The sequence below is a fragment of the Pogoniulus pusillus genome, chromosome 21 (genome assembly GCF_015220805.1).
Source record: "Pogoniulus pusillus isolate bPogPus1 chromosome 21, bPogPus1.pri, whole genome shotgun sequence".
Classification (NCBI taxonomy): Eukaryota; Metazoa; Chordata; class Aves; order Piciformes; family Lybiidae; genus Pogoniulus; species Pogoniulus pusillus.
This window is the reverse complement of record NC_087284.1, coordinates 12,063,138-12,074,126: the sequence shown is the minus strand read 5'-3', so window position 1 is coordinate 12,074,126 and position 10,989 is coordinate 12,063,138. Positions and strand designations below refer to the sequence as shown.

The window sequence follows — 10,989 nt, the reverse complement described above, 5'->3', positions numbered from 1 at the left end:
ATAAATCCTTAATTGGATGACATATATTTTACCTACTCGTTTACTCCACGCTTTTATTACTCCGATTGCACTGGCAAGAAGGTAGATATCTACGAGTAGGATCGCCTGTGCCAACACTGCCCACCCAAGCTCGGACACAAACCCGCGCCACTTTGCAATAATATCTGTCACAGGAAGAGCCGGGTCAGGGCCGCAGCCACGTCCCTCAGCGCCGCGGGCCGACGCTGTTAAGAAGAGCCCAGCCAGCCACCGAACCCAGGCCCGACCCGCACTGTGACGCATTTTCCTCCGCCACTCGGCACGGCAGGAAGAGCCTCGGCGCCCGGCACCAACTACGCCCCACCCGGCCGCAGCCCTCCGCGGCGGCCACACCGCGGCCGAGGCCGCCCTTCCCTTTTATCGTGCTACGCGATAAGGAAAGAAAAAATAAAACACACGTTTGAAAGAATAAATATTTTTTAGGCGCCCGCAGAACGCTGTGTAAGGCCGCGGTGCTCCTCTGGCCGCGCCCGGCACACCAGGAGGGCCTAGGCCCATCGGCCGCCGGGCCTCCCCGCCCCGCAGGCCCATCGTCAGGCGGCGGCTCCGAGGCCCCCCAGAAAGAGAAGCCGGGCCCCAGTCCCGGTGCGGAGTAGATAAGTTTGCGCTCCCTCCCACCACCGACAACCCCCACACCTCGGCCTCGCTCACCGCAGTCTCCCGTTCCCCCCCTCCCCACCCCGCTCCCGACACTAACGTCTCTCCGCTCGGCGTCGCCATAAGCAGCAACGCGAGCCCTGCTTCCGCCCTGAGAGGACCTCCCGGGCAGGCTGCCCCGCGTCGCGCCTGACCCGCGGACCCCGCGCCCCCGCCACCCCCACAGCGTGTCCCTCTCCCTGGCGGTCGGCGGAGGCCGCAAGCTGTCTTCAGAGAGAACACTCTCGGCCATCAGCCGCGGTCTCAGCTCAGCTCGGGGTGCACCGGCGCAGCCACAGGCAGTGCACGGGACGGGCGGCGGAGGAGGGCGGCAGGGCCCCAAGCTGGCGCCCAGCGTGACGAGAAGGATGGAGCTAGTGGCGGGCTGCTACGAGCAGGTTCTTTTCGGGTTCGCGACGCGGCCCGCCGAGGTAACGGCAAGGGAGGGAAGAAGTTAAGCGCCCGGCGGCCATTAGCTACGCCCTAACGGCCGCCCGCCAGCACGCCTCTAACCCCGCGGTAGCTGCCCGACTACTCACCGACTCGTGTCTCCGCGGACACTGGTCCGGGCGCTGTGTGGGCTTTTAAAGGGCCGCGGGGGCGGGGCAGCGTCCTGCAGTCTCTGGCTCGGCCCCTCGCTGCCTGCTCGAGGCGTGGGGGAGGCCCACGGACACCCCCGGAGGCGGCTAGCGCCGCTGGGCGCCGAGGCTCCTTCAAGGCCCGTGCAGAGCGCGGCCGCGTGGGCGCTGCGCGGACTGCAGAGCCAGCGAGTTCCTCGCAGCCTTGCGGAGCAGAGAGCCACCAGCTGCGCAGGGGAGGGATGCCACCGTGTCCGGGGAGGAGGGGGCCGGAGCCAAGCGAAAGGCGTGTCTCCAGCCTGCAGTGGTGGGAAAAGAGAGAATCCTCCTTCCTTGCCCACGAGATTTACCTTTGTGCATATACTTTTTCACGTGCAGCCCCATCTAAAACCAACACTGATTACAAGAGGTAGTTTGCATACTTAAATCGTTCCGACTAATCTCCTAACAGCATGTTAACTCAGTAAGATCCCATTGTACTTGCAGCCAAGCATAATTCCTTTCCATTCTACACTTCTAAGCTTCAGAGAGATCTGTTTGTTGTGCATTTCATTTACAGCCCTGGTCGGTTGTGCCTGATTTTACACATCATGCCCACTCTGCCTCATTGTCAGCAGTAGCAGTGAATAACAGATACGTGGTCACTGGGAGCAGAGATGAGACAATCCAAATCTATGACATGAAAAAGAAGATAGAACATGGGGCATTGCTGCAGCACAATGGTAAGGGAGCTTTGCTTCCTAAAAAATAATTGATGGAAAGTTAGGGCTGGAAAGCTGGCACTTGCTAGACCAAGAAAATTTTGGTTTTATTTGGTTTTAATAAGTCTTTAGTCATGATGGTATTGCAGCTGTGTTGGTGTAGCAAGGTAAACTTAAAAAAAAATTAGAAGTGAGATGAGCATAAAAATCCAAAAATCATTGGGAGTATTAGCCCACAACTGTAGCTGCTTCTTCCAGTTGTTTTTAATTTAAACTACTTTAAGAAGCTGTGGCCCACAAATGGCTTGAGAGCCATTTTAGTTCTATCAAGACAGTTTTTCTAGACTGTGCTTAATCCCAGTGACCATCTTTGTGATGTTTTTGTTGTGTCTTAGATGTATGTGAGCCACACAAAAGAGTTTGGTTTATGGGAGTAGGCTGCTGCTGCCAGAAGACTTAACCTAGTATATTTCTCACTTTGTGTGCATATGGAACTACAGCTGTGTAACACATAACTTAATGGCCATCCCAGTAACCGTGTTTGGGTCATTTGTAGCACAATTCTGATTGCTCTTTTCTCATGATAACCATGGAGCTAGGCTGAATGTGGTACCTGCATTCAACTCATGTGGTGAATGTGGTGCCTACAAGAAGCAGTAAATTCAACTGTGTCATGAACAGGGCTTTAACATACGAGAATTCCTTATCACTAGGAGAAGCTTGGTGTCACCTGAGCTACAGTGTTTGAGTACTGCTCTTTAGGGAAAGCAGCAGGTGGCTGAAGTTCCGAGCTGTACTGCTTTTTAGGGAAAGCAGCAGGTGGCTGGAGTTCTGAGCTGTACCTCTATAGAGAAAATGACAGAGTACATCAGTGACAGAATATAACAAGAAAGCTTGAGGGTTTTCTGAAGAATACTTAGGAAATTATTTGGATTTTTCCAAGGGTGTGGTAGTAGCTGACATGTTTTGATGCTAGAAGCTTCTCTTTTAATTTATATATTATCTGTGTGACAGCAGTTCAGTGTGTCTGACATTGTTAATAGCTCTGGTTTGTATTTCCAGGCACAATAACTTGTTTGGAATTCTATGGTACTGCACATCTATTGAGTGGGGCTGAAGATGGACTGATTTGTATCTGGAATACAAAGAGATGGGAATGCCTAAAATCCATGAAGGCACATAAGTGAGATTCTTAAATCTGCATATTCTTCTTTCTGTACATTCCTGCTTCTTTTCCTTGTAAATAGTACATGTGGGTAATACATTTCTTTCTTTTTATCAGAGGGCACGTGACATCTCTTTCTATTCATCCTTCTGGGAAATTAGCTTTGTCAGTAGGAACAGATAAAACACTAAGGTGAGTCAAAACCAATGAAGTAATGCTGAGAATCGTAATTCAGCAACTCTTAATGAATTGTTACATGACACAATTTCATGTTGGGACTAGACCATGCAACACTTACTTGGACCTCAAGTGCTTCAAAGATCCATTAGTTTGTCTTTGTAAGTTCTGGGTACCAGCAATATTTAAAAGTCTTTTTAAAACAGCCTTGCTGTTGGTAGCTTCTCTTTGTCCTCTCACTCTATATTTACTTTAGATATACAAACACGTTTACATTTTGGAACACAGTTTATTTAAACTGGAAACTGTCAGCTTTTGTTTAGTGTGAGACAAGTAATTTATCAGTTGAGGTATGTACATGTTGCTGTCCTTCAAATACATAAAGTGCTATTTTAGCAGCATAAATTAGTATTGGGCTCATTTGGGGCTATGCATTTCGAACAGTGGTTTATAAAATAAATGTAACAAATCCAATCTCATAGTTTGCAAGCAATATAAGAAGTCATTTACTCTTGCATTAAGAAGGGAGTACAATGTGTAGAGATGCTTAAAAGCTTCCTTTGTATGTCGGCAGACAGGACCTCAGCTTTGCTGTGCCTTTTTTAACCAGAATGTACATTATCTATCGTTATCTTTCAGAACTTGGAATCTTGTAGAAGGACGATCAGCCTTTATCAAAAACCTGAAGCAAAGTAAGTCTATCAGTCTAAATCCACTTAGAATTAGTAGAATTAGATAATTCTAGTTTTCATGTAAAGAAAAGTAGACTTTATTAGTCAGCCAGTCATTTAATTGCAAGCAGCTTTTATAGTGGTTTTTTTTACACATGCAAGCAAGTATATGTAAGTTTATGTCCTTAATAATGTACCAAAAGGAAAACATAGTGACACTATAATAATTTTTGTTCCTTGAAATCTGATGTCACAACATTGAAATAAATGTGGTTTGGTGTTTGTTTGTTTCTTTCTTTCTGCACTTTAGATAATCAGAAATAAATATTTAAGTGCTTAGTTGTTTAGTGCAGTTTATTAGATTTTTTACATTTAATTTTTCTCAAGTTTAGATAGAAAACAGCATCTAGCAGCTTCTAAAGATCCTCATGGTTTCTATTATTATGCAATATGGAGTGCAAAAAAACTGTGTGTGTGTTTAAAAACGTCTCAATGTGTACAGATGCCCACATAATTAAATGGTCCCCTGATGGAGAGAGGTATGTGACTGTGATAACAAATAAAGTGGATATCTACAAACTTGACACAGCTTCAGTCATCGGCACTATCACCACAGAGAAGAGGATTTCTTCACTTAGATTCATTACAGTAAGTAGAAAAAAGAAAGGTGCCGGGAAGTTAACTGTTTCAAAACACATGAAAGTAATCACACTGGCATTTCTTTCTTCCCATTCCAAGGATTCTATTATTGCCATAGCTGGAGATGATGAAATTGTAAGGTTCTACAGCTGTGACTCTCAAAAATGCCTATGTGAATTTAAAGCTCATGAGAACAGGTATTCTATATTTGTTTACTCTTTAAATATCTATGGCAATGAGGAATAGTCAATAAAGTTCAATGACTTCATCATAGTATCATCATAGTATCATCAGGGTTGGAAGAGACCTCACAGATCATCAAGTCCAACCCTTTACCACAGAGCTCAAGGCTAGACCATGGCACCAAGTGCCACGTCCAACCTTGCCTTAAAGTGCCCCAGGGACGGCGACTCCACCACCTCCCCGGGCAGCCCATTCCAGTGTCCAATGACTCTCTCAGTGAAGAACTTTCTCCTCACCTCAAGCCTAAATCTCCCCTGGCGCAGCCTAAGGCTGTGTCCTCTTGTTCTGGCGCTGGCCACCTGAGAGAAGAGAGCAACCTCCTCCTGGCCACAACCACCCCTCAGGTAGTTGTAGACAACAATAAGGTCACCCCTGAGCCTCCTCTTCTCCAGGCTAAACAATCCCAGCTCCCTCAGCCTCTCCTCATAGGGCTTGTGCTCAAGGCCTCTCACTTGTAACACTCAGCAATTTTTAGTATTGTTTTAGTATAGGAAGTGAATTTATTTGTGCACTAACTTCTAGATTTAGGATAGACTTGTTTGCTTTTGGTATGAGCACAAGTACCGTGCTGTCCATGTTTGTTACAATAAACGAGGATAGAAATAGAAGTGCTACAGTTCTTAATTTATGTGTGTGTGTAAAAATACACACACACGTACACACAGATACCCACTTCTCTGTGTAGTCTGTGCCTGTTTGAAATTGAGTGTCAGTATTTTCCTGCAAGGTCATCTAATGAATGTTGAAGCAGTCTTCACAGAATCTGACTCCTCAGAATGCTGAAATAAAACAAACCAGTTGTAGTCAGTCCAGACAACAGGAAGGTAATCATATACTCTGTTGTTGTGTACCAAATATTTGTTCAAACACTATTTTTAATTCATCAAAACACAAAAACATTAGCTAAAATGCCACTGATGCAGCTAATCAAGTGTGTGCTTTAAAATGTTACACTGTTTTGAGCTGAACTGTAGCAAGCCTAGCAAAAGCCAGCATTCCTACTCAAAACAGATTACCATTCAAGGTTCCTGTCTGTCATTTGTAGGGCTTCTGTTCAGAGTGATTTTTCAACTGTTGCCTATTCATCTTTGATTTCTGTCAGCTTTCCAGAGTGAACTGCCATGCTATGAAGTGACAAAGGTTTGTGATTTGTTTTTTTTTTTCACAGAATAAAAGATATCTTTAGTTTTGAAAGAGAAGGAAAACATGTTATTGTTACTGCCTCCAGTGATGGTTACATTAAAATGTGGAATCTGGATCTCAATAAGGTTAGTCTGTTAGAGTGCTTTTTACATTTATGGACAAATATGAGGTGACTAAATCTGCACTATAGCTCAGTTATAAAGATGAACTGTAGATCACTGAGGAAAATTTACTTGAAATCTGGATGTCTTCATGTTAGGTACAGTAGAGTTGTATATGTCTATGCACATGTCTATGCACATATTTTTGTGCACTTTTGTAGATTTTTGTATCTTTCTAAGTTTGATTTTTTTTAATACAAAATCCAGTGATATTATGGAGATCCTATCTTCTCTTTATGTAATGCCATGCTTTCCTTCAGACCTACCTTGCCAGACAACTATCTAATGAGTCATACATTCTCTTAAGAACTGCTGTGAATTTTTGTAGTGTTGATGTCTGTCGTTGCTCTTTTAAATTAAAACACAAACTCGGTGGTTTGGGAGTTGGAGGGGGTGTAGTTGTTCATGTAGGAGTAAAAAGTCCTGAGAAATTCAAGCACATGAGTGTACTAGGTACTGTTATTTCCTGTATTTTCAAACAGTTATGAGCAGCACAAGTCAACAAGTATTTAAAGTTTCTCACCATTATTGTTTGCTCTGGAGTTTGTTTTTAAAAATCAGAATTTGATTTTTTTAATGTAATGCCTAGTAATAAAGGGTCTAAAACATTCCACTGTAAGTCTCTTTAGTAGTTCAAATAAGTGTCTGTCAGCAGTTATTTTTTATACTTTTAATTGCAGTAGTGAAAATCCCTCTCTTTCCTTCACCTCAGATTTCTGTTCCCTTTATACATAGTTGACATGGTGGCAGGGAACTCTGCCTTTCTCTGAAACATTGTCTTTATTTTGACCAACTGTGTGATTTTCTTTTTGTGCAAGCAAAATGCTGTAAAACTTTGTCTAACTGCAGGTTTCTCTGCCAAGCTCTCTGAGGCAGAGTATGATACAGAGTATGATACAGGTAATTTAAAATGAGTTGATGCTGTTACACTGCACATCCTGGTGACACTTTATCCCTGGTATTTGCTCAAGTAGTCTCAGAGCTGACTGATACAACTGTAGTTAAGCAATTTGAAATGCTCTCTGAAGAAATTATTTCTAACCAGCAGCCTTCTGTTTGTGAGTAAGAAAAGGAATCTGATGCAATAACTTCTAATTAATAATCTCCTATGAAGACAGACTGAGAAAGCTAGGGTTATCAATCTGGAGAAGAGAAGGCTCTGAGGTGACCTTATTGTGGCCTTCCAGTATCTTAAAGGGGGCCTACAAGAAAGCTGGTGAGGGACTTTTTAGGATGTTGGGTAGTGACAGGACTAAGGGGAATGGAGCAAAACTATAAGTGGGTTGATTCAGATTGGATCTTAGGAAAAAGTGATGAGACCCTGGAATAAGTTGCCCTGTTGCCCTACCCAGGAGGTGGTGGAGGCCCCATCCCTGGAGGTTCTTAAGGCCAGGCTGGATCAGGCCACTTCTAGTGTTAGGTGTCTCTGCCCATGGCAAGGGGTTTTGAACTGGATGATATTTGAGGTCACTTCCAAACCTGACAATTCTGTGATCTTCTGTGATTCTGTGAAATAATGTTTCATGGATCTTTTTCTCTTGTTATTTTCAGATTGAAGATGAGCCATCTTTACTGTGTGAAGTCAACACCAAAGCTAGGCTGACATGTCTTGCAGTATGGCTTGACCAGGCTTCAGAAGTGAAAGAAAATTCTGATAGAGATGTAACATCATCTCAAGGTAACAGAATTGTGTGTATTTTTGTTTGATCATGTGGCTGTGAAGCCAAATATGCTAAGTGAGAGGTTTTTACCATACACATCAAGAAAAGTTTTGGTATCTTGAAGAACTGGGGAGATGACTCTGGCAAGTGATACAGGTATCCTTACCAGCTTGATGGCATCTCTCTGATGTCCTCTCGTCTTTCTGGAGGGCACATAAGCCTCTTTTCACTTTCATTATATGAAAGTTTACTTTCTCTTTCTTGGAATAACATACTGAGGAAGGCACTCTGAAACTTCTGAAACAGATAAGAAAAGAGTAAACCATTTGATAGAACTGCATGTCTTGCTGTCCTGTGAACAAAATGAGGCCTAAGGCCATTGCAGTTGGGCAAACTTAGGAAGTCTGGCTCAGTATATTTTTTTTTGCTGTTGTTTTCCTGTATCATAATATGTATCAAGTATCATAATACTTGACCTCTAGGTATTTTCATATCACAGACAAAACTAGCATAAGCAGAGGATTTCACTGTAAATTAAAAAATCATTAATAAGTCTTTCTTAAAAAATGAGATAAAAATAAAGCTCTGTCATTTTAGACCACAAAGGTGATGTAAATATCAGTATGAATAATTTCTTGCACTTTTTTTCAGCAAATGAAGATGAAATATCACTAATAGTTGGGAAAAACAAAGTTTCTTGGCCTGACAAAAGCAATAAAGCAGGAAAAAGAAAAATAACTCCAGAGAAACAAAAATTGGAAGTTCCACTGCAAAAGAAGAAGAAAAAACAGAATTAGTTCATGCAGAAGGCAGATTCTTTCCCTCCTGAATAAACAAGTAAATGCTGCTGATGTTGTAGTTTTTATAAGGATGTGAGCTTCTGACAAGACATGCTCCTGAACTGATGCCTTTTTTAAAAGTAATGGATGTTTTCACTCTCGTAATCTGAATGAACACTCTGGGAAAATTGCCAATTTCATACAGTTTTTAACTTGCTCTGAAAAAGCCAGGTAGAGTGATAAAAATAGCTGCAAGTGTCTCAGTTACATTTTTGTCTGGCTTAAATGCATTTTAAAAAGGCATGCACTTTAGCATTTTATGGTTGGAAGAGTTACCGTTCATTTGACTCAAAAATATGATCTGCCCTTCTCATGCATTACTTTTCCTGCTGTAAGAAGGAACATGTTAAAGTTACTTTAAATATGGTAACCATATTCCATTTATACATGCACACCAAATCACACTTTCTAGTTCTTGACATAGACTCACACATAGAATTTATAAGAAGAATGTTTGGGTTTTTTTTACTGTGCCCATATTTAAGGCATTCAGTTTTCTTGAAAGTCTTTGCACCTGTGGTTCACATCCAGAATATGATACATATTTTTAAGTGGAAGATTTGTATGTCTTCCTCCTTCCCACAGTATTTTTTTCAAGTCCTTAATCTAAGCTGTATTGATAAAAAATAAAGTAACATTTGAAATGTTTGTAATGCTGATAAAATGTCACCAATCTGTTCTACACTTCAAGTGAATTCCTGACCATCTCAGTCCGTGGGAGCAGGATTTTATCCTCAGTGTTATTACAAATATACAATGGGAAAAACAAAGTTCAGCTGGAGAGAGCAAGGTCAAATTGCTGTCCTGAATGTTCTCTTTCAATGTTTCTTTCAAAGTGAGGCATTTTATTGTTGTTTTCTGCACTGACAGGGTAGTCATTATTTCTCCTGGGATTTTTTTAGTGTAATTTGAATTGTGCTTTATTCTGCTTCACTTTAATTCTTTATTCCTCCTCCTTTGTGTGGCAGGAAAAAAAGATAGAGGATGAGAAAATAAAATTGAGCCAAATCTGGATACAGGAACACAGGCTGTCTTAGGGATGCAAACTAGGATGTACTTCCAGATATATCACTGTGTGTGCTCCAACACTGAAACAAAGAGAGCATTGTGAGTGCTGTTGGGAGATTGTTGATGTTGCAGTGGCAGGACTGGAGGTGGGTATCTATCTGTTCTTAAGCTGCTTACCTTATTTAGATAAATTATCACAACTTCTTGTCTGAAAATTCTCTGTAGTTGATTTATATGAGCTCAGTTAAATTCAACGTTAAAGGGATTTCAGTTGTACTTCAGCTTGAACTTAACACAGCATTAACCTTAGTAATACCCTTACTGTGTGTGTGCCAAACACAGACAAGAAATATAGGACTTAGAAATTCGTAGACTTATCAGGAAAGGTACTGAATATTTGCCATTGGAATGGGCTGCCCAGGAAGGTGGTGGAGGCACCATCCCTGGAGGTGTTTAAAAGAGCCTGGATGAGGCACTTAGTGCCATGGTCTAGTTGACTGGATAAGGCTGGGGGATAGGTTGGACTGGATGATCTTGGAGGTCTCTTCCAACCTGGTTGACTCTATGAACATATTTTTAATTGGTAGCAAGGCCCCTAGAGTAAATAGAGGCCTTACAGAATATGAGCTTAAATAGCAGTGCAAGCAGTATTACATCTGTTCTATAGTACTTCTTCACAAAATGGCTTCCACTACTGAAACATGAGCTCGTGGACATGGACATCACAATTACCGAAGCAAGGTCTCAGAAGCACCAAGAAAATACTCAATCTGCATGTAATTTTAAGAATTAAAAAGCAAAAATTGGCACAGAATGTTTGGTCTAAAGTTTAGACTTAGAAGGAAATACTACAGAATATGCAGTAACAAAGAATTACGCATCTCAGACGTAGTTACCTTAAACATAGTAACAAAGAAGTATATAGCTCATGAGACTCAGAACAATTTGTGGAGACAGAGAAAACAAGTACTAACCACTTTTAAGGTGAGATACTGAAACAGTCCTGAGAGGAGAACTCATATTTTCTATATGTTGAGTGAATGCTCAGCTACTGCCCAGTACCTGGCAGTTTTTTGTTCATGTTTTCTTATGGACGGCCACCTTTACAGGCAGCATAATTTCCATTTTAGTTTCCAGGGAGGTGCTTAGAATGACAGGGGGGAAGCACCACTGCAGAGAGATGTCAGCAGTGAGAAAGTTCAGCTCTTCCTGTGTCAGAAGGAGGCAAGATGCATGAGACTAGTAGAGTTGATGAAGCTGTAACTGCAAGAAACAGCATAGTGTGCAGCATCTCAGCCAAACCCCAGGTGAGTTCTGCAGCTCTGGCA

General features: G+C 42.2%; 1 protein-coding gene across 3 annotated transcripts; it reads left to right on the top strand.

Moving 5' to 3' along the window:
* The first annotated feature begins 225 nt into the window (after positions 1 to 225).
* Positions 226 to 9,317, top strand: PAK1IP1 (PAK1 interacting protein 1). Of its 3 annotated transcripts, none has more exons than XM_064160954.1 (10): positions 226 to 1,106; positions 1,813 to 1,975; positions 3,017 to 3,137; positions 3,237 to 3,311; positions 3,936 to 3,988; positions 4,470 to 4,615; positions 4,706 to 4,803; positions 6,018 to 6,117; positions 7,705 to 7,831; positions 8,466 to 9,317. In XM_064160954.1, the coding sequence occupies exons 1-10, from the start codon at positions 1,044 to 1,046 to the stop codon at positions 8,609 to 8,611; spliced, it is 1,092 nt and encodes a 363-aa protein (XP_064017024.1). In that variant the 5' UTR covers positions 226 to 1,043; the 3' UTR covers positions 8,612 to 9,317. The 3 variants fall into 3 exon arrangements, with proteins under 3 accessions (XP_064017024.1, XP_064017025.1, XP_064017026.1); XM_064160955.1 differs by lacking the exon at positions 226 to 1,106 and adding an exon at positions 1,114 to 1,238; XM_064160956.1 differs by lacking the exon at positions 226 to 1,106 and adding an exon at positions 1,114 to 1,662.
* The last annotated feature ends 1,672 nt before the right edge of the window (positions 9,318 to 10,989 follow it).

Excerpts from the sequence above, each read along its gene's own strand:
- PAK1IP1 (XM_064160954.1), top strand. The coding sequence starts at position 1,044 with ATGGAGCTAGTGGCGGGCTGCTACGAGCAGGTTCTTTTCGGGTTCGCG. Across the intron at positions 3,138-3,236 it reads AAATCCATGAAGGCACATAA|AGGGCACGTGACATCTCTTT; the intron begins GTGAGATTCTTA and ends TCTTTTTATCAG. Across the intron at positions 3,312-3,935 it reads GGAACAGATAAAACACTAAG|AACTTGGAATCTTGTAGAAG; the intron begins GTGAGTCAAAAC and ends GTTATCTTTCAG.